The 27,124-nt window shown below is 43.8% G+C and overlaps 3 protein-coding genes across 6 annotated transcripts in view; 1 reads left to right on the top strand and 2 right to left on the bottom strand.

Moving 5' to 3' along the window:
• The window catches only part of a1cf (apobec1 complementation factor), a 32,335-nt gene extending 19,550 nt beyond the window's left edge, over positions 1-12,785 (top strand). The window contains exons 6-13 of one of the 3 annotated variants that reach the window (XM_033984494.2): positions 138-302; positions 1,043-1,140; positions 1,290-1,424; positions 2,950-3,085; positions 4,411-4,625; positions 5,234-5,370; positions 5,482-5,699; positions 8,607-12,785. In XM_033984494.2, coding sequence (XP_033840385.1) covers positions 138-302; positions 1,043-1,140; positions 1,290-1,424; positions 2,950-3,085; positions 4,411-4,625; positions 5,234-5,370; positions 5,482-5,699; positions 8,607-8,728 — 1,226 coding nt within the window. In that variant the 3' untranslated portion in view covers positions 8,729-12,785. Of the gene's footprint in view, positions 1-137; positions 303-1,042; positions 1,141-1,289; positions 1,425-2,949; positions 3,086-4,386; positions 4,626-5,233; positions 5,371-5,481; positions 5,709-8,606 lie in introns of all 3 variants that reach the window. The other 2 variants (XM_033984493.2, XM_055229765.1) reach the window with 2 other exon arrangements.
• ptenb (phosphatase and tensin homolog B) overlaps positions 1-27,124 on the bottom strand; it is a 128,653-nt gene that overhangs the window by 44,212 nt on the left and 57,317 nt on the right. The gene's annotated exons all lie outside the window — the stretch shown is intronic.
• Positions 14,575-25,255, bottom strand: stambpl1 (STAM binding protein-like 1). Of its 2 annotated transcripts, XR_008649143.1 has the most exons (13): positions 24,947-25,255; positions 22,852-22,908; positions 21,786-22,003; positions 20,345-20,423; positions 19,052-19,147; positions 18,321-18,626; positions 17,900-18,044; positions 17,669-17,793; positions 16,944-17,081; positions 16,143-16,255; positions 15,477-15,576; positions 14,656-14,780; positions 14,575-14,625 (listed from the first exon to the last, which is right to left on the bottom strand). XR_008649143.1 is itself a non-coding variant. In XM_033984296.2 (12 exons), exons 2-12 carry the CDS (start codon positions 22,879-22,881, stop codon positions 14,724-14,726), a joined length of 1,407 nt encoding a protein of 468 aa, XP_033840187.2. In that variant the 5' UTR covers positions 22,882-22,908; positions 24,947-25,255; the 3' UTR covers positions 14,634-14,723. The 2 variants fall into 2 exon arrangements, 1 of the variants encoding a protein (XP_033840187.2); XM_033984296.2 differs by lacking the exon at positions 14,575-14,625 and having other exon boundaries at positions 14,634-14,780.

Genomic DNA, 27,124 nt, shown 5'->3' with positions numbered 1-27,124 from the left:
GGTTTAGACCTGGTTTAGTCCTGGTTTAGACCTTCTTTAGACCCAGTTTTGGCCCTGGTTTAGACCTGGTTTGGACCTGGTTTGCACCCTGTTTTAGTCCAGTTTTGGCCCTGGTTTAGTCCTGTTTTGCTCTCTAGGGAGGATCCAGCTCTGGGGTCATGCCATCGCGGTGGACTGGGCGGAGCCTGAGGTGGAGGTGGACGAGGAGACCATGGCCACGGTAAAGATCCTGTACGTGAGGAACTTGATGCTGCAGACGACAGAAGAAACGATTCAGAAGGAGTTTAACTCAGTGAAACCAGGTCAGAACCTTCAAACATCTACAACCCAACACAGACCCAACAGACGAGTTTGTGACTGTGATGTTATTGGAGAGGGACAAATCATCTCACCTGTTATTGTTCAGCTAAGACAAAACCCAGCTTCAGACAGAGCAGTGCCTCTAGTTAGCACCCCCCCCCTAGTGAATGTGATGACATCAGCTCCAGAACATTAACATCAAACCACAGACCAAAATTCCAAAAGGAGTTTAACACCATCACACAAACAATAATGAATAAATGATGAAAAAAATGAAGAAAAATTCAGAAAAAAATGAAAAAATTGGGAACTAATTTCAGGGGAAAAAATGGGAAAAAAGGGAAAAATTGGGGAAAAATTGGGGAAAAATTAGGGAAAAATGGGAAAAAATTGAAAAAAAAAAAAAAAAGAGGAAAAAATTTGGGGAAAAAATAGGATAAAAGGGGAAAAAGGGGGGAAAAATGGGGAAAAATTTGGGAAAATTGAGAAAAAAAATTGGAAAAGATTTGGGGAAAAATGGGAAAATATTGGGAAAAAAATACGAAAAACATGATACAACCACAGCCACCAGGTAAAGCAGGATTAAACCAGGACTCGCAGGACTAACACTAGGACTAACTGTGTGTTACATGGTTATATTTTGTGTGTATTACATGTGTACAGGAGCTGTGTGTGTGTAAAGTGTGTGTGCATAAAGTGTGTGTGCGTAATGTGTGTGTGTGTGTAATGTGTGTGTGTTTAGGAGCTGTGGAGAGAGTGAAGAAAATCCGAGACTACGCTTTTGTTCACTTCACTCACAGAGAAGATGCTGTAAACGCCATGAACCAGCTGCACGGGAAGGTAATACTGCAAACACCATGAATGATACAAATACTACAAATACTACTGCAACTACAAACCATCAACGCCATGAGCACTGTGCACGGGAAGGTAACAATACTACAAATACTATCATTTCTCGTACTCCGTACTTCTCTCCTCTCTTTCAGGTGATAGACGGCTCCCCGATCGAGGTGACTCTGGCTAAACCTGTGGATAAGGACAGTTATGTGAGATACACCAGAGGCACCGGAGGACGAGGAGCCACCCTGCAGCCCGACTACGCCACCTACACACTCGGACAGGTACTGCACACCTACAATACCTGCGCTCTGACATAGGTACTACACCAGGGTTGACAGATATTCAGAAAAAAACAAGCGATTAAGCCTTTTGCCCCGTGCAGCTCTTTGGAAATTGCTTCTGAAATCTGTGATACAAATAAAATGTACTGGACTTTTAGAAAAATCCCAAACAAGCAGCTGAATGAAGCGTATATTTTTATTGGCATATTTAACATCAATAGCAGTTTTAAAACATGAGCAGATTGTATTTCCATCATTACCATAGAACACGTGCTAATGAGTTCTATGGTGATGAGTCTGTTAATGTGAAACAGAATTGAAACTATTAACTGTTTTTAATACATGAATGTACCACGCTGTAGCAAGCTCAAAAAAGCAGTGACGATACAGAAAAAAAAGCCTGAAGTTGCTGTAAAGAAGCACATTTAGCACCTCTGGACTATGCCCCTGTAGTGCTCTACAGGTTAGATCTTGTTCAGTCCTGGTTTAGACCCGGGTTAGTCTAGGTTCAGTCCTCTTATAGTTGCACAACAGTGGCTCAGTTGGTGAAGTGCTCACCCGCTGACTTGGAGGTTCGATCCTGCTCTCACAGATGAATGCTGTTGTTGTGTCCTTGGGCAAAACACTTAACCCATTTTGCCCGCACTGCCACGGACACTGGTGTATGAGTGTGTGAATGGGTGAGGGGCTCCCTGTTGTAAAGCCTTTTGAGCGTTTTGAAGGTAGAAATGTGCTTTATCCAGTCCTGGTTTACTCCTGGTTTACTCCTGGTTTACTCCTGGTTTACTCCTGGTTTAGTCCTGGTTTAGTCCTGGTTTAGTCCTGGTTTACTCGTGGTTTAGTCCGGGTTTAGTCCTGATTCAGTCCTGGTTTAGTCCTGATTTAGTCCTGGTTTAGTTCTGCTTTAGTCCTAGTTTATTCCTGATTTAGTCCTGGTTTACTCCTGGTTTAGTCCTGGTTTATATCCTGGTTTAGTCCCGGCTTAGTCCTGGTTTAGTCCTGGTTTATATCCTGGTTTAGTCCTAGTTTATTCCTGATTTACTCCTGGTTTAGTCCTGGCTTATATCCTGGTTTAGTCCTGGTTTAGTCCTGGTTTAGTCCTGGTTTAGTCCTGGTTTAGTCCTAGTTTATTCCTGATTTAGTCCTGATTTAGTCCTGGTTTAGTCCTGGTTTATATCCTGGTTTAGTCCTAGTTTATTCCTGATTTACTCCTGGTTTAGTCCTGGTTTAGTCCTGGTTTAGTCCTAGTTTATTCCTGATTTAGTCCTGATTTAGTCCTGATTTAGTCCTGGTTTAGTCCTGGTTTATATCTTGGTTTAGTCCTGGTTTAGTCCTGGTTTAGTCCTAGTTTATTCCTGATTTACTCCTGGTTTAGTCCTGGTTTATTCCTGGTTTAGTCCTGGTTTATATCCTGGTTTAGTCCTGGCTTAGTCCTGGTTTAGTCCTGGCTTAGTCCTGGTTTAGTCCTGGTTTATATCCTGGTTTAGTCCTGGTCCAGTCCTGGTCTAACCCCAGTCTTTCACAGGTCTATGACCCGTCCATGGCGTACCTGGGGGCTCCTGTGTTCTACGCCCCTCAGGCCTACGCCATCCCGGCTCAGCTCCGGCTCCCTAAAACACAGGTGTGTGGGCGGGGCCTGGTCCGGACGCCATCGGTGCGAGGTGAGTCCAAGACCTGGTCAAGTCTAGAATCAGAACCTCAATCTGAAACTGTGAAAATGAAACATAAAATCAGATCCACAAGGACAGGGCTCTATCAACAACAGCATGAGTGAGATATTTAACTGTGAGTTTGTGGATGTGTGGACCTGGTTTATGGTTTTATCTTTGTCATGACTGGGACTTTTCACATGAAACAAAAACTGACACAAAGTCCAACATCTTCTCTGTCAGCAGCCTGTATATAAATCCCAAAACGAATAAAGAGAAGGTTCAACGTCTGTGGATCAGAAGTTTGGAGATATGCTACACTGTACTGCATTATTGTACTTGTACTGGATTATTGTACATGTACTGGAGTAGTTGTACTTGTAATGGAGCAGTTGTACTTGTACTGGAGTAGTTGTACTTGTACTAGGGTAGTTGTACTTGTACTGAGGTAGTTGTACTTGTACTGGAGTAGTTGTACTGCAGTAGTTGTTGTTGATAGAGTCCTTAAAATCACCTGCAGTATAAACCCTCGTGTCTGTACTGAGCTTCTGTCACCGGGACTCACTTTAAACCTGAGCTTCAAAGAGATGTGGTCTGTAGGTCTGTGTAATCCTCCAGTCGTCCAGTAGGGGTCCATCACAAAACAACATATTGTTCTGACACTGGAGAAAAGTTTTAGAGTAAAAATGTTTGGCTGCTGATCATATTTGTTAGGTCAGATCCATCTTTGAACAGGAATGGGAGGGTCTTAGACATTATTAATCTTTTATTTATTACTCCATCCTCAGACCTAAATCAAACCAGAGAAAACAATAGTGATAGTATGCTAATAGCCAGTATGCTAATAGTTATGAAGGATTCAGGCCCCTAAAGGGTTCAGGCACCCTTTAGGGGACCTGGCTTAGTCCTAGTTTAGTCCTGGTTCAGTCCTGATTTAGTCCTGGTTTAGACCTGGTTTGGTCCTGGTTTAGACCTGGTTTAGTCGTGGTTTAGACCTGGTTCAGTCCTGGTTTAGTCCTGGTTTAGTCCTCATTTAGTCCTGGTTTAGTCCTAGTTGAGTCCTGGTTTAGTACTAGTTTAGACCTGGTTTAGTCCCGGTTCAGTTCTTGTTTAGTCCTGTTTTAGTCCTGGTTTAGTCCTGGTTTAGTCCCTGGTTTAGTCCTGCTTTAGTCCTGGTTTAAGCCTGGTTTAGTCCTGGTGTGGTAGAGAAGCTCAATGGCTCTGTGCTCTGATTGGCTGAGTCCCAGTGACAGTGGTGACTGATCTCTGCTCTGATTGGCTGTGATCCTGATGATTGGCGTGTGTCTCTGTAGACGTTTACATGAGTGTACCTGTAGGGGCCGCCGGCGTGCGCGGGCTGCCCAGGGGTGGGGCTTACATCACAGGGGGTGGGGCTTACCTCACAGGGGGCGGAGTCTCTGGAAGAGTGGGAGGTGGGGTCTCCTCTAACCCCGCCTACAAAATGGACTCCAAGCAACACCAAGACAAACTGTTCGACCTCCTGCCCGGGATGGAACTAACCCCCCTAAAGACTGGCAAGACTCCGGCACAGGTCAGTCCTGGTTAAGTCCTGGTTAAGTCCTGGTTAAGTCCTGGTTTAGTCCTGGTTTAATCCTGGTTAAGTCCTGGTTTGGTCCTGGTTTAGTCCTGGTTCAGTGACTGATTTAGTCCCTGGCTTAGACCATGTGTAGACCTGGTTTAGACCTGGTTTAGACCTGGTTTAGACCTGGTTTGACCCAGGTTTAGATCTGGCTTAGCCCTGGTTAAGTCCTGGTTTAGTCCTGGTTTAGTCCTAGTTTAGACCTGGTTCTGTCCTGGTTTAGACCTATTTTATTCCTTGTTTAGTCCTGATTTAGTCCTGGGATTTAGTCCTGGTTTAGTCCTCGTTCACTTCTAGCCAAGTCCTTGTTTAGTCCTGGTTTAGACATATTTTAGTCCCTGGTTTAGTCCTGGTTCAGTCCTGGTTTAATCCTGGTTTAGTCCTGGTTTAGTCCTGGTTTAGTCCTGGTTTAGTCCTGGTTCAGTCCTGGTTTAGTCTTGGTTCAGTCCTGGTTTAGTCCTGGTTCAGTCCTGGTTTAATCCTGGTTTAGTCCTGGTTCAGTCCTGGTTCAGTCCTGGTTTAATCCTGGTTTAGTCCTGGTTCAGTCCTGGTTCTTGCAGGTTCTGGAGGAGCTGTGTCAGAAGAATGGTTGGGGTTCTCCTGTGTATGAGCTGCACTCGGCCCAGACTCCAGACCAGAGACAACTGTTCCTCTACAAAGTGACTATCCCCGCCCTCGCCTCGCAGTACCCCAACACGTGAGTCCGGCATTGCACCCACAGCCTCCACCCAGAGACACCAGGAGATTAACCAATGACCTTCTCCTGGTTTAGACCTGGTTTAGATCTGATTTTTCCGCTCTCTCACAGACACCCAGTGACTCCCTCTAAGCTCTGCTCGTCGGTGGAGGAGGCCCGGGTCCACGCAGCTGAACACACTCTGAGTACTTTGGGTTTGGCCGAGATTCCAGACCAGGTCTCAGGATCTGGGTCTGGACCAGGATCTGGACAAGGACAGGGTCTGGTTCCTGGGACCATCTCTGGACCGGTCTCTGGGACCATCAGCCCCGGCACCCTGGCCTACACAGGTGAGTGAGGTCCGTATGCAACTAACTCCTCTGCACCACATAAACACAAAGACCTGGTTTAGTCCTGGTTTAGTTTTGATTTAGTCCTGGTCTAGTCCAGGTTAGATTCTGGTTTAGTCCTGGTTTAGACCTGGTTTAGTCCAGGTCTAGGTTTAGACCTGGTTTGGTCCAAGTTTAGTGATTTAGTCCTGGTTCAATTATTTTCACACATTATGAAAGTCCAAGTAATTTTAAACAAGGACCAGTTCCAGAGAGACACACATGTTTGACAGGAGCAGAGACAGAGACAGAGACGGGAGCAGAGACAGAGACGGGAGCAGAGACAGAGACGGGAGCAGAGACAGAGACGGGAGCAGAGACAGAGACGGGAGCAGAGACAAGGGGACACAAACTCACTCCACTCACTAACCCAGTGGTTCTCAAATAGTGGGGCACGCCCCTATGACTCCGCGTATGACACTGTAGTACTGTACGCAGCGTGTACGCAGCTGTCCTAACGGCAGGTACAGGAGCGGACCAAGGAATGCAGACACGGGGCAATTTTACAGTGTTTATTAACAGTTTGCGTAATAATAAGAGTCAATAGTTCATTAAACACACGGGAGGCAAACCAGGCGTGCGGAGTGGTGAGAAGGAACGGGGAAAACCAGGACCTGACGAGGACAGGGTCGGGCACGGGAACAGAGCAAGCCAAGCGGGGGTAGTCCAGAGCAGACATGGAGACAGCCAGGGCCGGAGCAAGACAGGACGGGAGACGAGACCAGGGAGGGCCGGACAGGAGTAATCCAGAGAGCAAGGACCAGGGCAGGAGACGGGAAGCAGGCTGGAGACCAAGACAGGACAGGAGGTGAAGACGAGGGGTGGACTGTACCGGAGCTGGAGCGCAGGGTCAGGAGCAGGAACGAGCGAGGGAGCAGGAATCTGGGAAACAGCAAAATCCGGTAAGACACAGGTAGGCAGGTAACAGGATACAAACTTGAGCTGGAACATTCACGTTTACACGTGGACGGTCTGTCTTCTGCCGAGCCCTCATATACTCGACAGCAGGTGGTGATGATTGCGCTAATGCTCTCCAGGTGCACACGGGAGGAGTAGGAACTCCGCCCAGCTCCAGATTCAGACAGGTAGGCGAGGGGGAGAGCACACAGGGAGACAGAAAATGCAGGCATCATGACAGCAGTGCGCGCACAGCAAAGAGCAGGAGAGAGCGAACAGATCGTGATACAGGGCAGTGAACAAGAAACACTTTTGCTAAAGAGACACTATGGAAAACATTTTAACAGGGATGAAAAGAAAGGTGGATATAGACGGAGGTAAAGTCACCCGAAAAATAAGACGAGGAAGTCTGATGAAGCGTATTTAGCACTTGGCTTCACCGTGACTCCGGTGGGACACGAGGACAGACCGGTGTCTGCTGTGGCAGCGGACAGTATGAAGCCAAATAAGTTAAGGCGCCACCTCATTACACCTCAGTCACGCTGATAAGACGCTGGAGTTTTTTCAGCGTAAACGTGCCAAATATTGACAACAATCATCCACTTTGTAAATGTCACTTAAAGCAGCGAGCACTGAGCATCATGTAAGGTGGTGTACCAAATTGCTAAATTACTTGTTTTAATTTGATATTTATTTAATTTTAATGTATTATTTTGATATTTATTTAATTTTAATTTATTCATTTGATGTTTATTTAATTTTATTTTTTTATTTGATATTTAATTAAATTTCATTATATCATTTCATTTATTTTAATTTTTCAGGGGGGGAGCACTGCACTAACCCAACAGTTTTTAATGAAATCTCCAAACTTCTGACCTACAAACGTTGAACCTTCTCCCTTTGTTTGAGATTAACTCCACAAACTTGTCATTTGAATCTTTTTGTCTTAAAGTATTTTCACCTGACAACGATCACGTCTTTGGGGCTGAATTATGGCTCCACTTTCTGAAGCTATTGTGAAAAAAATCATTTGACTTTTGTTTATTTATACAGACAGAGAAGACGTTAACTTTAACAGCCTCGCTCCTGATTGGCTCTTTGGTTGCTATGATACTGGCGGTACATTACATTATATTCATATGGCATGTGCAAAAATATTAAACAAAAATTAAAAAAAATAAATAAATACAGTAGTACATTTTGTTTTCAGGCTTTTGGGTTTGAACAATAGAAAAATAAATTCTATAAAAGGACAAAAGGGATTTAAATACAGCAAGTTAGGGTTTCTGGTTAGAAAATTTACAACAGTGAATTTTAGATTTTGAGAGGATTAGGATTAGATTCATTAAGTATATATTTTTTTCCCCACATCTTTTTCAAAAACACCAAAAATTATATGTTTTGTGTTAAGTTGTAGGTTTATATCAAGCTTCTCAAAACACACGAGTGACCGTTTCTTCACTGCTCTGACAGAATGAACAAAGACGATCTACGTTTAAGCGAAAAACATAGACAGGGTAGCATCTATGTAGGATTTTCAGGCATATCTCACGAATTTTATTAGTTACAACGTATTTCATAGGTAATAGGTAGACATATCAAACAAACAACCTAGATGAACATTTTTGATTTATTTATTTATTTTTATTTTTATTTTTTTTAATTATTTTATTTATTTATTTTTATTTTATTTTAAATGTATTCAAAATTATTATTTTATTTATTTATGTTTATTTATTTTTTATTAATTTTAAATATATTGAAAATTATTTATTTATTTTATTTATTTATTTAATTTTTTATTTATTTATTTTTTTCTGCCTCGATGAACTTCATTTGGAGCCGATCGCTGTGGGTGACGTCCCGCTCACTCAGTCCACGTCTTTATACAGTCTGTGGTTTAAAGTGTTTGTTTTGATTTTTTTTTTTATTTCACATTCGCTCTTTTTCTGGTCTCTGGTCTCACAGCATATCCTCTGGCGGCCGCGGCTTCGATGGCGTCTCTCAAACCGACCCTGAGTCCAGATCTGACCTACGCCTCCTATGACGGGTACTCCGCCTTCACGCTGCGCCCGGCCACTCTCCTCTGACCTCTGACCCTCTGACCCTGCACTATGTCATTCCCCTTGGTCTGTAATCGACTTAAGAAATTCCTGGTCGACTAACGACATGTCCTGCCATTCGATTGGTCGACTAAAAGAAGGGGGCGTGGCAAAAGCTCTCAATACTATCTCTGTGTATCTGACCCAAACTGCACTTACAACACTTCACCAGCAGGGGGAGCGCATGCAAAAACTAATTTTTACACAGAGAAAAGTACCAGGAAACAATGTATATATAAAAAGACAGAATACACTTTTGAATCATGAGTTTAATCTGTCTTTTTATATATAAATACCAAAAAATACCAAATCTTTCTTACCTTTCTGCAGCCCTAGATTCCCCAGTTTGAGTCAGAGCCCAATTCGCGTCACAATCCGTTCTGCACATGCTCAGAAGCTTTGTCATTTACTACACAAACACGGTAACCTGCATGAACGAGTTTTATTCTAAATCTGTTTATTTTTCTTAAAGTCAATAGTTTTGTTAAGTCGAAGGTTTGTAAAAAAACAGCATTTGTAACTGATGCTAAACCTGAGCAGACACGAAACATGGATGCTAGCTAATATGTTTTTCTAAAAATAAACTGTATAAAACCTTCTTTACAAACTCGATATAAATGAACAGATCTTAAATGAACAGAAACTGACAGAACAATGTAAATTAATGCAAATCAAGCTAACGACTAGCTTGAGCGACGCAAATTTGGCAAATGACTGAAACTGGGGAATGACCTTTAACCCTCCACCCGGTTGCTGTCTTGTGAATGCCCTGTTTAAAAAAATAAATAAATAAATAAAATGGAAAAGATATTTAAATTATTATTATTATTAGATACAATAAAAATGAATGAATGTCTTTCCCAAACAGTTAAAGTCACAGTGTGTAACTTTTTAGCCACAAATAGACCACGATAAAAGCGTGTTTTTGTCATGTGGGAGGTTTTTGCTGCACTCAAAACAGGACAAACAAACGTGACTCTTATTTGTCCCGAGTGTTTCCATAGAAATGTAAAATTACACCTTCAGAAAGTTACACACTGTAGCTTTAAATTACAAAATAAAGTTCCAACAAATTGAAATAATTGGTGGTTTTGTAGAACGATTGTGACGATTTCATAGTAACAGATGAGGGCAGAGCATAGACTGTATATATAAATGGACGTAGCTACCCTGCTAGCACAAACAGGAAGTGAGCATGTGCACGCTTCCGACTCCATCGAATCTGGCTCCAATTCACTTTCTATTGAAAAACTGTCGCCCCTCGCTTTGTAACTGCTGCTGTCAAACCCGTCATTTTGGTCTTGTTCGTATTAATCTTCGCTACATGATCCTGGTGTTTTTATTTCGCTATTGTGTCCGTAAACCAACATTTGAACGTTAATAACAGACAAATCAGGGGCCTTCTTTCTCCGAGGTCACTCCCGCTAGCATTAGCAACAGGTTTGATTGACAGTTTGCTAGACCTCGCTCTGGATTGGCTCTTTGGTTGCTATGAGTCTCGTGGTTTTCCAAATATGAAGCTCCAATTTCATCCCATATGTGCAGGGCCGGTCCCCGGTTTTCAGGGGGCCCTAAGCTGAATTTGTCTCTGGGGCCCCCTCCTGGCTCATTGGCTATTAGTGATTCACATTTGACACTTTCTGATTCTGCTCTCACCACTTTGACCAGTTGTATTTGTGTTTATTTGACCAATATCAGACTGAAAACATCCAGAACGTCACAACTACCACAGTCACAAGAACAGAACACAAACATATAAAGCGGGGGACAAGGTTTTTTTTTTAATTGTAGACGTTTTTTCTTCATTTCTGGTGGATTTTAATGTGTTCCAGTTGGCAACAGTGGGCTTAGATTTACATTATGTCAGGTCCTTGCACCGGTATAAACACATAGCTGCCCTCACCTCTGCCCGACTCAAAAACAAACGTAGCAGCAGTAGATTTTTAGAAAAATTAGGGAAAAAAAGTTGAAAAATTAATTGTTTTAGATTTTTGTGCTGCTGTAAACACTGAAGCCTTGGTTCCAATAAAACTTGACATATTGTATTATTTTCAATATAAATGTATGGACTCTTGGGGCCCCCTGGTGACCTCGGGGCCCTAAGCAGCTGCTCAGTCTGTCCATAGTCTGAACCGGCCTGCACATATGATCACTATTTTACACAGTCTATGGGTCAGACACAGTTTTCTTTATTGATTACGTTGAACTTTAACATGAAATATCCAAAAAGTAGATCCACAAAAGCTGAATCTGATAGAAAATTGAAGAATATGATTAATTTGTGCTGCTCCCGTCTGTTTTAAATATGACTGGTGTTGACTATAGCGTGTTTATGTTCAGGCTAAAATGTCTGAGATACCCTAGATTTTAGATTTTACTTTGAATACGATCGTCTGAGTTGGAGAGTGGAGTCTGAGCCCGCGGTGCTTTGTCTGCCGGACCCAAATTTAACCAAATCTATTTGAATTTTCATTTTATTTTGAATGATCAGCGCAGCCTGTGATCGGCTCAAATTCTGTAATCGATAATTCTGTGTCCTGTTTACTCTTTCTAAGTATTTCATTTTTATTTTATAGACAAATATATGTTATTTTCCTTAAACTGTGAATATTTTGGTCTCAGAATTTTAGATTTTTTACCGTTTTAGCCCAAGGTTTTGGCACTTTTTAAGAACGTCCTGATTAAGTTTGCGATCTGCCTTTTAATGTGCGTTTTGATTTGATATAAAACGGAGCGCCCCCCTCTGGTTCTTGAAGTACGTTTCCTGTTAATTTTCCCCGTAGGCTTTTGGAAAAAAATTACAAAAATTAAATTAAAAAATTAAGTTTGAAAGCTCAGGGCTGATCAGCTCTGTGGTGACTATAAATCGCTGAATTATTACAGTTGATACACATTATCATTATAATACTGTTTCCTCATCACAAACAGACCTGAAGTTGTATTTTTTTTGTTTAATTCTCACATGTTTAACACACAAACGCTGCAGATTTAGGCTGAGTTCTTCTTCTCTCAAACAGTAAACGCTCTGTTCCACCTTGTGATGTCATTGTGTGGTGATACAGGAAGTGCTTCACTGTGTTTTTAAACTCCACACACCTGAACTAGAATCATTTAGATTTGGATCTTTAGCGCTGGAATTGCTCGACTCTACAAAAGGTAAAAGGAGCTGTTTACATGAAAACTATGAAAACGACCACTTCATGACATCACAAGGTGGAACAGAGCGTTTTGAGCTTTGGAGATTTAGACTAAAGCGCAACTCCAGGTGTGTTTTTGAGGAGGTAACAGCGTTATAACATGGATTAAAGCTCATTTTGCGTAAATAAAGTGCCTTTTGGACGCTTAATAAATTTTATTATTAAAGTTTGGAAAAATCTTTGGGAAAATTGAATGGAAAACGTACGTCCGGAAGCAGAGCCGACTCGGAAGTGGGCGGGACTGCTGATCTCTGTAAGACAATCATCAAACATTTAGGATCAGCCTGAATATTTCCTTTTGGGGAGAATACTTTTTTTATAAATCACTATTGAAAACTTTATCAGAACTTCCAATTATTAAAAAAAAGTTTATTTTTGACCTTAATTTAAAGAAAACTAAATTGTTAAGTGAATCAACTTGTTTTAAATTCATACTTTCATCAGAGAAGCACCGATCCACCGTTTTCAAATCCGATACTGATTTCGATACTATGGCTTTAAATGTCGGCCGATTCCCGATATCGACCGATACCAGAGGAGAGACTGAAAACAAACTTTATTTTCATTTAAACTAAAATGAATAAAACCAAACTGATGTAAATGTGTTGGATCTGTCATCAATGTACATGTCCAACTAGGATATCGACTGAACCGATATTTAGAAATCGATATTGGCGTTGGATCGGTGCATCCCAAGTTTTTATCGAGTGAAATGTTCCTTTTGCCTGAGACCAAAGAGTGAAGTTTGAGTGTGAGCTCTGAACAGTGTTAAAGTGACACGAGTCTGATCCACTGTAATTTAAAATAAACATTCAGTGAATTTGTCTCGTTTTAATTTTAGTGTTTTAACAAAATGTGACTGATTTAAATCATCTGGAATAAAAATATGGATCTGTCTCATGTGTTTGTGTCTAAGACCGGACTGAACCAGGACTAAACCAGGACTAAACCAGGACTAAACCAGGACTAAACCAGGACTAAAATAGGACTAAACCAGGACTGAACCAGGACTAAACCAGGACTAAACCAGGACTAAAACAGGAATAAACCAGGACTAAAACAGGACTAAACCAGGACTAAACCAGGACTAAACCAGGACTAAACCAGGACAAAACCAGGACTAAAACATGACTAAAGCAGGACTGAACCGGGACTAAACCAGGACTAAAACAGGACTAAAACAGGACTAAACCAGGTCTGAACCAGGACTGAACCAGGGCTAAAACAGGACTAAACCAGGTCTGAACCAGGACTAAACCAGGACTGAACCAGGATTAAAACAGGACTAAACCAGGACTGAACCAGGGCTAAAACAGGACTAAACCAGGTCTGAACCAGGACTAAACCAGGACTAAACCAGGACTGAACCAGGACTAAACCAGGACTAAACCAGGACTGAACCAGGACTAAAACAGGACTAAACCAGGACTACACCAGGACTAAACCAGGAGTAAATCAGGATTGAACCAGGATTAAACCAGGATTAATCAGGATTAAATCTGGATTATACCAATATTCAATCAGGACTAATCCAGGATTAAACCAGGACTAAACTAGAACTAAACCAGCGACTGAAGCCAGATCTAGACTCACCCCATGTTTTGGATTTATTACAAATATAATGTTTTAGTTTGTTTTTAAGAGGAAAGTGACTAAAATATAAAATATAAACTTTCATTTTAACACAAACCATGTTTCTTTAACATTTTCCTCTAAAACTCTGAGTGTTTAGTTTGACCCAGAGACACAAATAGTCTAAGGCACATGTGTCAAAGTCAAGGCCCGCGGGCCAAATGTGGCCCTCCACATAATTTAATGTGGCCCTCGACAGGGTAAATTAAAAAGTATGGTGGTCTTAAAATCTCAATTTATCAGGAGATACACAGTTACACAGCCATATTTTTACATCTAGGCAAATGCATATGCAATATTTGTAACTTGAATAAGTCATAAATACAGAAACAGTTAATTAACAAGTTGAAAAATGAGTTAGATTTATTTTACATCTGGCCCTTTGAGAGCAGCCATTTTGCTGATGTGGCCCTCGGTGAAAATATGTTTGACACCCCTGGTCTAAGGAGACGGTCAAAGGAGCAAAGCATCATGGTCCATCTGTTTTTTTTTACATTTTGCTTTTATCATCAGATAAAAATGAGTTTGTTAAAAAAATATCAGACAAAAATATTGAAATCACAAAAACATTTATTAAAAATATGACAATTTCACAAAAGTTACATGTTAAAACTTTAAACAAATGAACACAGAAAGGCTCAAGTAAACACAGCGCCACCTGCTGTTTTGTCAGAGTCATGTCGCCTCAGAGAGACTGAGACTAAACCCGGTCTAAACCAGGTCTACACCAGGGACAAAAGCAAGGATGAAACATGGACTAAACCAGATGTAAACCAGGCCTAAACCAGAACTAAACCAGGACTAAACCAGGTCTAAACCTGGTCTAAACCAGAGACGAAAGCAAGGATGAAACCAGGACTAAACCAGGTCTGAACCAGGGACTAAACAAGGGACTAAAGCAGGGACTAAACCAGGACTAAACCAGGTCCAAACCAGGTCTAAACCGGGACTAAACAGGAACTAAACCAGGAACAAAACCAGGTCTGAATCAGAGACTAAATGAGGGACAAAACCAGGTCTAAACCAAATCCCTCATTAGCTCAGAGTCCAGGTGTAGTGGAGGAGGTGGAGGAGGAGGAGTTGGAGGAGGAGGTGGAGGAGGAGGAGGTGGAGGAGGAGGCACAGTGGAGCACAGACAGAGCGCCCCCTGTGTGTCACCTGAGGTCCAACAACATCACTGCACAATCCCTCACAAGCACATGTTTACACACCTGTGGATGGAGAGAGGAAGGAGGGAGGAGAGGAGGAGGAGAGGGAGAGAAAGAGAGAGGGAGGAGAGAGAAGGGAAAGGAGAGGGAGGGGGGAAAGATAGAGAGGGAGGGAGATAAAGGGAGGGAGGATAATTCACTGACGTTAAAAGCTTCACTTTATATTTTAAAACAGTGAGTGACAGTGGGTCTCCAATGTATGAGTGTGTGTGTGTATGTGTGTGTGTGGGGGTGGGTGGGTGTGTGTGTGTATGAATGTGGGGGTGGGTAGGGGTGTGTGTGTGTGTGTGTGTGTGTATGTATGAATGTGTGTGTGTATGTATGAATGTGTGTGTGTATGTATGAATGTGTGTGTGTGTATGTATGAATGCGTGGGGGTGTGTATGTGTGTGTGAAAATAGAAAATAACTCCATAAATATGACTGTCGTGTACTACGTGGATGTGGGAGTATGAGGTACTCACTGATACGTGGATGTGGGGAGTATGAGGTACTCACTGATACGTGGATGTGGGGAGTATGAGGTACTCACTGATACGTGGATGTGGGGAGTATGAGGTACTCACTGATACGTGGATGTGGGAGTATGAGGTACTCACTGATACGTGGATGTGGGGAGTATGAGGTACTCACTGATACGTGGATGTGGGAGTATGAGGTACTCACTGATACGTGGATGTGGGGAGTATGAGGTACTCACAGAGAACAGAGGGGGGTCTCTGGAGTGAGGGTGGAATCCTTTAAGTCGACAGCGAGATACTGCAGAGATCCCAGGTCCAGTGAGTCTGAACACGGCACAACTACAAGTACACAGGAAAAGTACTTTTACTACAACAAGGACACAGGAGAAGTACTTTTACTACAACAAGGACACAGGAGAAGTACTTTTACTACAACAAGGACACAGGAGATGTACTTTTACTACAACAGGTACACAGAAAAAGTACTTTTACTTAGGGGTAAATGGAGTACTCACTCCGTCCGGGCGCACACACAACAGTGATGGCTTTTGAGGAGCGGAGCAGGGTGGATCAGAGGATGGGGGGTTTGGGGTACTCTCTGGATTATTGGGGTACTCTAGTATACTCTTTCAGGTACTTACTCGTTGTGTCTTGACGCACACACCACAGCAACGGCCTAGAGGGTTGATGTAGAGGGTTGGGGTTTTGGGTACTCTCTCTGGGTTATTGGAGTACTCTTTTGGGTTACTCTTTTGGAGGTACTCATTATGTCTCAGAGCACACACCAGAGCGACGGCCTCTGGGAGTAGTAAGAGTGTGGGGTTTGAGCCGGGGCACGGACAGATGGGGTTAGGGGGCTTGGGGTACGCTTTGTGTTTTTTTGGGGTACTCTTTGGGGTACTCACTCGTTGTGTCTGGGCGCACACACTACAGCGATGGCCTCTGGGAGCATGAGCTGAAAGGAGCAGTGAGTGTGAAGGTCGACAGACGAGAGGAACGCCGTCTGAGTGGGATGAGTCTGAAACAGAAAACCAGGACTAAACAAGACTGAAGCGGGACTGAAGTGGGACTGAAGCGGGACTGAAGCAGGACTGAAGCGGGACTGAAGCGGGACTGAAGCGGGACTGAAGCGGGACTGAAGCGGGACTGAAGCGGGACAAGACCGGGACTGAACCAGGATTAAAACAGGTCTAAACCAGGTCTAAAACAAGTCTAAACCAGGACTAAAACAGGTCTAAACCAGGACTAAACCACGTCTTAAACAGGTCTAAGCCAGGACTAAAACAGGTCTAAACCAGGACTAAACCAGGTCTAAACCAGGACTAAACCAGGTCTAAACCAGGACTAAACCAGGACTAAACCAAAGTAGACCAGCAGAGGTCATGAGAGGTTTGTGGATCTCTGTGTGTGGCTCAAAGTGAGACCTCTCTGTGCCTGGACTATAGTGCCCTCTTTGTCCCGTCGCCGTGGAGACCGTATCCCCGGTCGCCGTGGAGACCGTATCCCTGGTCGCTGTGGAGACGTGACTCAGTGAAAGTGTGAAGTGATGAGTGGGAGTGAAACCACCAAAAAACAAAAACATCACAGACAACAAGACCCTCCGCATATCCTCTCATCCTCCCTGTGTGTCAGATGCCCTCCCCGTGTGTCAGATTGTGTCAGATGCCCTCCCCGTGTGTCAGATTGTGTCAGATGCCCTCCCATACATGGATCCAGCCCAGCGTCAGGAGGTTCTGTTGATCCTGGAAGCAGAACAGTTCCTCAACATTCTCCATGTCACAGAAGTCTGGACCTGACGTCTGCTTTGGAACGACAACGTGAGTGACCACCAACTCCTCTCGCGCCTGAAACGAGAGAGAATACATCAGATGCCCTCCCACACATCTGAAACGAGAGAGAATACGCCAGATGCCCTTCCAGACACCATTCTCAGGATCTAGGGTCAGATCCAGACTCCAGTTCTGTTTTGAATTCTAAGTCTGAAGATGGTTACACATGATCACATGATTCCCCTCCATGCCAGTTAAAGATGCACTATGTCACTTTTCTGGTGAGGGTCCATCACCTGCTTGTCTCCATGGAGATGTCTGCAATGTTCTGCAGTGTAATGGCAATAATCATGGACTAAACCAGGACTAAACCAGGACTAAATCAGGTCTAAACCAGGACTAAATCAGGTCTAAACCAGGACTAAACCAGGATTAAACCAGGACTAAACCAGGTCGAAACCAGGACTAAACCAGGACTAAATCAGGTCTAAACCAGGTCTAAACCAGGACTAAACCAGGACTAAATCAGGACTAAACCAGGTCTAAACCAGGACTAAACCAGGTCTAAACCAGGTCTAAACCCGGTCTAAACCAGGACTAAACCAGGACTAAATCAGGACTAAACCAGGTCTAAACCAGGACTAAACCAGGACTAAACTCACCAGTCTGCCGCAGAGCACTCCACAGGTCTCCAGGCCTCGGTTCGTGTTGGATTCGGCCAAACGCAGAAATCTCAGAGTCAGGTCTCTAGGAAGCACCACCCGCCTCAGACCTTCCAACCGCTCAGCTGAGAAACAAGCGCACCTGGTGTTAGAAGTAGGTCTAAACCAGGACTAAACCAGGACTAAACCAGGACTAAACCAGGACTAAACTAGGACTGGACCAGGACTCACAGTGAACTGCAGACAGCGCGGCAGCAGATTGGACGGGAGCTGCTCTGGTCCTTTTATGCCCCGCCCCCTCAGGCTGCTCGCTGGCTCTGATTTGCTGCTGGGACAGACAGGAACCGTCAGTCACATCTGAATCTCTGAGCGCCACCTGGAGGACACACAGGACAGTGACTTTAAATCAAACCTACTGTACAAAATTTACTTTTTAGAGCTTTTAACCCTCTTATAGTCGTTTCCTTGTCATTGACCCTCTGTCAATTGTATTTGTAGTTAAAGTGATTCGTTCATGTTTTTGTGATGTTTATTCTCTCGTATTCAGGACGTCATTGCTCCGATCTACTTTCGTTTTTACCGCCACTGGTCCACGCCCACTGTGACGTACGAACTTCCTCCATGTAAGTTTGTGTGATTAGTCCCGTTGTACCTGTTGTTCTTCCTGATTGGCCGATTCATGCGGTCCTGCCCCCTCTTCTCTCAGATTGGCCTGTAGTCCCGCCCCCTCCTCTCTCTGATTGGCCCGTTCCTGCCTCCTCAGCTGCTCTTCAAACCGTATAAACTGCTCTGATTCGATCTGTCGCCGTCTGAGGTCATCGACGCGCCGCCGCTCCTGCTCCAGCCACTGGCCCTGCCCCAACGAGCCGTCAGCCAATAGGAGAGCGCCGGGAGTGACAGCCAATGGGGAGGCTTGTTGGTGCTGCTGCTCGTCACGCACTTCTGCTGCTGATTGGCTCTGAGGGGTCACATGACACAGACAGGAATTTTCAACCCGAAATAATGCTACTTTCAATATTAATGGTCCGGTTTTAATGAAAAAATTATTTAAATCTATCAGTATGTGCTTAGCTTAGTATATGATATAGTACTGTGATGCTAGTTGTAGTACTATTTAGTATCCGGGTATTGTTACTTTAAAACAGCCCTCTCTCTGGAGTCAGATACTCCTCAGCCACAGTCGCCCTGTATTACTTGCAGAAAATGCAATACCTTGTTATTTCAGAGGTAGTGAGTACTCTCTGTAGCTGTAGTAGTATTTGTAGTACCTTGTTGTTGAGGTAGTCTGAATGCTCTCTGTTACTGTAGTAGTAGCAGTATTAGTAGCAGTAGTAGTAGTAGTAGTAGTCGCAGTAATAGTAGCGGTATTAATAGTAGTAGTACCTTGTTATTGAGGTAGCCTGCATACTCTCTGTTGTACTTTTCCTCTAGTTTTTTCTTGAGTTCGTCTCGTCGAGGAAACGCTACCTCCTGAAGTTTCTGACAAAAAAAGCACAGTTTCAGTTTAAATCTGTACCTCCTCTGCTCCTCCTCTCTTTTCCTCCTTCACCCTCCTCATCTCTCCCTCTCCTCCTCTGCTCCACCTTCTACTCTGTGCCTCCTCTGCATCTCATCTCTCTTCCTCCTCTATGCTCCTCCTCTCTCTTCCTCCTTCACCCTCCTCATCTCCTCCTCTCCTCCTCTCTCCGCCTCCCCTCCTCTGCACCACCTTCTCCTCTGCTCCTCCTCTGCGTCTCATCTCTCCTCATCTCTCTTCTTCCTCCACCCTCCTCCTTTGCTCCTCATCTCTCCTTCTCTGCACCTCCTCCTCCTCTCTTCTCCTCTGCTCATCCTCTACTCCCGTTGGGCACCACAGTTTTCTAATGTGGAAGTCAGCGAACTTGTTTCTTTTATTAAATGATTTTAGATTATTGTGATTTAAAGTGTACAAATTATAACATAATGATCTCTGGGTGATTATAGATTATAACTATAGAGCAGACACGAGCACAGTATGTCTGCTTTAAGTTACTCTTACTTGACTAGTTCTTTTCCCAAATACTTTTTGACTGGTTTAGACATGTACTCTGCTGTGATTGGCTGGTTTAGACATGTACTCTGCTGTGATTGGCTGGTTTAGACGTGCGCCGGGCTGTGATTGGCTGGTTTAGACGTGCGCTGGGCTGTGATTGGCTGGTTTATACATGTGCTCTGCTGTGATTGGATGGTTTAGACGTGCGCTGGGCTGTGATTGACCAGTTTAGATATGTGCTCTGCTGTGATTGGCTGGTTTAGACATGTACTCTGCTGTGATTGGCTGGTTTAGACATGTACTCTGCAGTGATTGGCTGGTTTAGACGTGCGCTGGGCTGTGATTGGCTGGTTTAGACGTGCGCTGGGCTGTGATTGGCTGGTTTAGACATGTGCTCTGCTGTGATTGGCTGGTTTAGACATGTGCTCTGCTGTGATTGGCTGGTTTAGACATGTGCTCTGCTGTGATTGGCTGGTTTAGACATGTGCTCTGCTGTGATTGGCTGGTTTAGACGTGCGCTGGGCTGTGATTGGCTGGTTTAGACATGTGCTCTATTGTGATTGGCTGGTTTAGACATGTACTGTGGTGTGATTGGCTGGTTTAGACATGTGCTCTGCTGTGATTGGCTGGTTTAGACGTGCGCTGGGCTGTGATTGGCTCTTTACCTTCATGATAAAGACCTTCTCAGGGCTGGAGCTGCACTCGTGGTAGTCTCTGTGCAGTGGAAGCTTCTCCACAAACAAACTGACAAAACAGATACAGGAACATTTAAGAATTTACATATGCAAATTAGCTGATAAATATGCAAATGAGCCTCTATGCAGATGTTCAGCCCTCAAGTTAAAATAAAAATAGTGAAGATGCAAATTATACAGTTTTATTCGGTGGTCAGTGCTTGCCCACAAACCTGGTTACAACTGGGTCCTTAGGCAAGACCTTTGACCCCTATTGCCTAGTATAAATGTCAGGAGATAAACAAGAGATGAGTGACTTTTGACCCATAAATATACTCCCTGACTCTACGATCTATGAGAAGGTTGTAGCTAAGCCTTGATGTAAATGATTTAAATCCACTATAATTTGGTTTAAAGAGGAATTAATCCACTGAAACACCGTGCTGCTACTTCCTTAAAGAAACTAAATCAAGTCTAGACCCGGGCGAAGTAGTTGGAGCGATCTTTCTCGACTTGCGTAAGCCGTTTGACACTGTAAACCGCAGTATTCTCAATAAAATAGGACATTTTGGATTATCAAAACCTGTAATAGACCAAAGTGCATCATATCTGAGAGGAGGAAATCAACGTGTGAGAGCAAAAAAACAAAAATGCACAATAGGGGTACCACAGGGCTCAACCCTCGGGCCTCTGCTTTTTAGTGCGAACATAAACAAACGCCTGTCAGTGTGTAACGTTAAGGTAATTATGTTTCCTGATGACACTGTCGTTTTCACCCATGGAAAAAATGCAACAACCGCAACTTGAAAACGAAATATTTTTTAAAACGTTAATGAATTTACTTCCTTGGGTGACAGCTTAGATTCTACTTTAACTTTTAGAAATCACGCAAAAATAACCCCTGAAATTTGAGAGGTTAAATTTGAGGAGAAAGACACAAAACGTCTTTCTTCATTCTGGCAAAACACAGTGTATTGAGTTTTGAAAATCTAGTGTTATATGTTAATATTTCTTTGCTTTTCAAAATGGTGGTGCTCCTCCTCTGAAGGGTTTGGTTTCACTGAGCTCAGAAAAAAACCCTCTTGAGTAAAAGGCTGATCCTCCAGAGTCCTCAAACATAAAACCGCACAAACCACATCAGCCTCTGCTGCTGTGACTCACTCCAATAATTTGCCAAAAGAGATTCTGACCTGGAGGCTTTAAACGTCTGAGGCTGATCTGTGAACACGTCTGTGCAGTGTGTGTGTGTGTGTGTGTGTGTTTGTGTCTCTGTGTGTGTCTGTGTGTATGTGTGTGTGTGTATATATATGTGTTTGTATATATGTGTGTGTGTCTCTGTGTGTAGGGGTGCGTTTGTGTGTGTATCGGTGTGTGCCTGTCTGTATGTGTCTGTGTGTGTCTGTGTGAGTGTGTGCATCGAGTAGCGTCTCACGTGATGAATTTGTTGTACAGCACGTATGCGTTCTCGAGCTGCTCCTCCTGGTGGTAGGCGGCGGCCATGCGCTCCATGTCCCGCCCCCAGCGCAGGTACAGGTGTGGAGAAAGGTCCACCTCCACCTGCACGCTCCGCCCCATCCTCCCCAGAGCGCGGACCCTCTCCACCGGGGGCAACGACACGTCTGAGTACTGAGGCTCTGCGGCCAGCTTCCTCTGCATCACAAGAGCACAGCATCCTCTGCATCATCTGCTCCTCTGTCCCTCTGCTCCTCTGCTCCTCTGCTCTGCTCCTCTGTCCCTCTGCTCCTCTGACCCTCTGCTCCTCTGACCCTCTGCTCCTCTGACCTTCTGCTCTGCTCCTCTGTCCCTCTCCTCTTTATCCTCAGCTCCTCTGACCCTCAGCTCTGTTCCTCTGACCCTCTCTTCCTCATCCTCTGTTCTTCTGATCCTCTCCTCTTCATCCCCTGCTCCTCTGTCCCTCTCCTCTTTATCCTCAGCTCCTCTGACCCTCAGCTCTGTTCCTCTGACCCTCTCCTCCTCATCCTCTGCTCATCTGACCCTCTCCTCTTCATCCTCTGACCCTCTGCTCCTCTGACCCTCTGCTCCTCTGACCTTCTGCTCTGCTCCTCTGTCCCTCTCCTCTGTCCCTCTCCTCTTTATCCTCAGCTCCTCTGACCCTCAGCTCTGTTCCTCTGGCCCTCTCCTCCTCATCCTCTGTTCTTCTGATCCTCTCCTCTTCATCCTGTGCTCCTCTGCTCCTCTCCTCTGCTCATCTGACCCTCTCCTCTTCATCCTCTGACCCTCTGCTCCTCTCCTCTGTTCTGTTTCTGATGCATGTCACAGATTTCCCTGAAGTCTCTAAATGCAGCGTTTGTTGCTTTGAGGGACCTGGGATAATTCACTCTCTGTTTGACTCATGTTTTAATTCAGGAGCAGCCTCCATCTGACACACGGGGAGGGCATCTGACACACGGGGAGGGCATCTGACACACAGGGAGGGCATCTGACATACAGGGAGGGCATCTCACACACATATTAGAATGGGAGGGCATCTGACATACCAGAGAGAGGAGGGATATTTCCTGGTCCATCGAGGCTCAGTTTCCCATCATGCTTCACTAAAAAAACAAAAACAGCAGATGATCAAGATGAGTCACAGCCAAATGTGACTAAACCTGGACAAAACCAGGACTAAATCAAGACTAAACCAGGTCCAAACGAGGACTAAATCAGGACTTAACCAGGACTGAAAAAGGTCTAAACCAGGATTAAACTAGGAATAAACCAGGAATAAACCAGGACTAAACCAGGACTAAACCAGGACTAAACCAGGATTAAACCAGGACTAAACCAGGATTAAACCAGGACTAAACCAGGTCTAAAGCAGGACTAAGCCAGGATTAAACCAGGACTAAAACAGGTCTAAATCAGGACTAAACCAGGACTAAACGAGGACTAAGCCAAGACTAAATCAGAACTAAATCATGACTGAACCAGGACTAAACCAGGTCTAAACCAGGACTAAACCAGGACTGAACCAGGTCTAAACCAGGACTAAACCAGGACTAAACCAGGACTGAACCAGGTCTAAACCAGGACTAAACCAGGACTAAGCCAAGACTAAATCAGAACTAAATCATGACTGAACCAGGACTAAACCAGGTCTAAACCAGGACTAAACCAGGAATAAACCAGGACTAAACCAGGTCTAAAGCAGGACTAAGCCAGGATTAAACCAGGACTAAAACAGGTCTAAATCAGGACTAAACCAGGACTAAACCAGGACTAAACCAGGACTAAGCCAAGACTAAATCAGAACTAAATCATGACTGAACCAGGACTAAACCAGGTCTAAACCAGGACTAAACCAGGACTGAACCAGGTCTAAACCAGGACTAAACCAGGACTAAACCAGGACTAAACCAGGACTGAACCAGGTCTAAACCAGGACTAAACCAGGACTGAACCAGGTCTAAACCAGGTCTAAATCAGGACTAAACCAGGACTGAACCAGGTCTAAACCAGGACTAAACCAGGACTAAACAAGCACTAAACCAGGACTAAGCCAAGACTAAATCAGGATTAAATCATGACTGAACCAGGACTGAACCAGGACTAAACCAGGTCTAAACCAGGACTAAACCAGGACTGAACCAGGTCTAAACCAGGACTAAACCAGGACTAAACCAGGACTAAACCAGGACTGAACCAGGTCTAAACCAGGACTAAACCAGGACTGAACCAGGTCTAAACCAGGACTAAACCAGGTCTAAATCAGGACTAAACCAGGACTGAACCAGGTCTGAACAAAGACCGCATAAATAAACCATGTGTTTTATCAGCGCATACCCCAGAGCCTTGATTATTACAGTAATACTTTTACAGTGACTCATTCTCTTAGACCTGAATGAGCCACATTCTGACGTCTCGCTCTGATTGGCCGGTCAGTTCTGGTCCTGCCCCGTGATTGGCTGATCTGTGAGAAGCGAAAGTGCAAAGGAATGTGCCACTTCAGGTTGGACTTCATGGTTCAGATCCAACAGGTTCAGTGAAACTCATAGTGACATTAAAAGTCTAGAGTGAGGAGCAGGACAGGGGTAGAACCAACAACCCTCCACTGCACCCACCACCTGAGGGACTCGCACCACAATTTGAGAACCGCTCCTCTGTTTCAGTTTTAAGCAATTCCCACTTCACAAAGAAATAAGTGGTCCTGATACAACTGTTTTATATCTGCGCCAAATCTCCATTCATAAGACGTGTATTTCAGCTCAGTGACTTAAATACGCGTCTGCTTTCAATAAATTTCCATTATTTTGGTTCAAAAAGGCATTTTTATCAATTCGGGTGTAAAGAAAGTTTTTTAAATTAAAGACTGGCTGAATAATGAGTCCATAAAATCACAAAAACAACAGAGACGCTTAATATACTGTGGCGTAAATGTATGGTATTTTTAGAGGAGTTTGGTAATAATAATAAACGCTCATAAAACACTTTTTAGTAGGAAATTGTGTTATTGGAGACAAGAAATGAGAACTATTCATAAAATGTATGCTCTGTTTTGTCTGACAGCCTGAAAAAGACCAGCGCTCTTTCATATGAGGAAAGACAAAAGGTTTAACAAAAGCTCACGCGACAGAAGCTCCGGGAACTCACCTGACCTGACTCACCTCCACAGCCCGGGATAGAGGCTCTGTCCCCGGCTGCGGGTCTCACAAACCCTTAGTGTCAGCTCCGGAGCTCCGCGTCAGAGAGCGGACACAAGCGCTGGTTGTGTCCGGGATGAGGCACCTGTTTCCCGGCTGCGGCTCCGCGCGCGGGTCGGTCTGGGGGTCCGGAGGTGCGGGTCAGACCCAGGGCCAGTCCGGGGCCTGGTTCAGACCTGGTCCAGACCTGGTTCAGACCCGGTTCTGGGAGAGACCTGGTTGAGTCCGGAGCTGAGTTGAAGATGGCTGATGATGGAGCGCACAGATCATCTCCGCGGACAGAAGCTTCACTCTGTTTAACACGGAGCTGCGGGGGGTCAGAGCGCATGCGCAGGGCCACAGACTCACGCGCTCTCTGTTCAGAGAGCAATATTATTAAACCAACATTACAATGAAGAGACCATAATTGTATTTGTATTAATTAATTTACATAAAAAAGTCCAGATTGATAACTCGAGGGTTATTATCTGAAGTTAATTCTTATCTGTCTTATCTCACACCTGCTCAAACAGAACACGGCTGGATGATTAAAGCTTTATTACGTAACATCTAAGTGTTTTTACAGTGAGAGCAGTGCGCGTTTCCCCTAGTGGACACTCAGAGAACTACAGCTGCAGTGTCAGAGGGTCCACCAGGGGGCAGCACATCACAGAGATTAAAGGAACTGTGTCTGAGATTTAGATTTTACATGTTCAAATCAAAAACAACTTTCATTTCTAACTATTGTAATGCTGATTTATTCTTAGCTACAAAAGCATTGGTCAAGTTTAAATCCTGCTGGTTTAAGACTCTGAATCTGAATCGTCACCTAAACCCTAGCACCTGTAGCCAATCATGAATCAGTGCTAGTGCGGCCTCTGCAACTCAGTGAGTGAATTCTGGAGGTTCTGAGCTTGTATGTGTATATATATATATATATATATATATATATATATATATATATATATATATATATATATATATATATATATATATATATATATACACGTTTGAAATATATATATATATATATATATATATATATATATATATATATATATATATATATATTTCAAACGTGTTTGTGCCTATATATATATATATATATAGGGTGTGAAGGACGTCTTCGGTGAGAGACGTGTTTTGTTTCTCTGCAGCTGCTGTTTGCTCCTCACAAAAGATCTGCACAAAACAGTGCTCCTGCTCACGTCTGCAACACCTGGTTTAGACCTGGTTTAGACCTGGTTTAGACCTGGTTTAGACCTGGTTTAGACCTGGTTTAGTCCTGGTTTAATCCTAGTTTAGACCTGGTTTAGACCTGGTTTAGACCTGGTTTAGACCTGGTTTAGTCCTGGTTTAGTTCTAGTTTAGACCTGGTTTAGACCTGGTTTAGACCTGGTTTAGACGTGGTTTAGACCTGGTTTAGTCCTAGTTTAGTCCTGGTTTAGTTCTTGGTCTTAAACAGGAAGTATCGTGTTGATATTGGACTCACTGTTGTGTTTGTAAAGTGACCCTTGACCCCCCTGACCCTGCTGTGTGCCCCAGATGTAAACTCCAGGGGCCCCTTTAAAGACTCTATAGATAGATCACAGAGTGGGACTGTGGGAGGGCATCTGACACACACATGAAAGAGCACCCCCCACAGCACAGCGCCTCTGCTGTTTACCTTCACATTATGTAACAACAGAAACAGTCGTCACACAGAGATAAGGCACAAACACGTTTGAAATAAACGAACAAAAGTCACTTTAAAAAGGTTTTTTATAAACGTTTCCTCAAAAACAAACGTAGACTTTCCAACACCATTTTAGTTTGAGGTTTTTACTGAATTGTAAACAAGAAAAATGTGCTCAAAAAGACAACAGCAGCTTCAGCAAATACATTCATTTATCAAAAGACTGGGTTCAGTTCTAGTCCTGGTTTAGTCCTGGACTAGTTTGGACAGTCTAGACCGGGTTGAGTTCGACTTTAGTCCTACTGTGGTCTGGGTTCAGTTGCGGTTTAGTTCTACACATTATCAGTGAATAGCTCCTGTTTTAGTGCTGGTTTAGTCCTGTTTTAGTCCTGTTTTAGTCCTGGTTTAGTCCTGGTTCAGTGCTGGTTTAGTCCTGTTTCAGTCCTGGTTTAGTCTTAGTTTAGTTCTGGTTCA

Source organism: Periophthalmus magnuspinnatus, chromosome 19 (assembly GCF_009829125.3).
Source record: "Periophthalmus magnuspinnatus isolate fPerMag1 chromosome 19, fPerMag1.2.pri, whole genome shotgun sequence".
NCBI lineage: Eukaryota > Metazoa > Chordata > Actinopteri > Gobiiformes > Gobiidae > Periophthalmus > Periophthalmus magnuspinnatus.
This window is presented reverse-complemented; position numbering and strand designations above follow the sequence as displayed.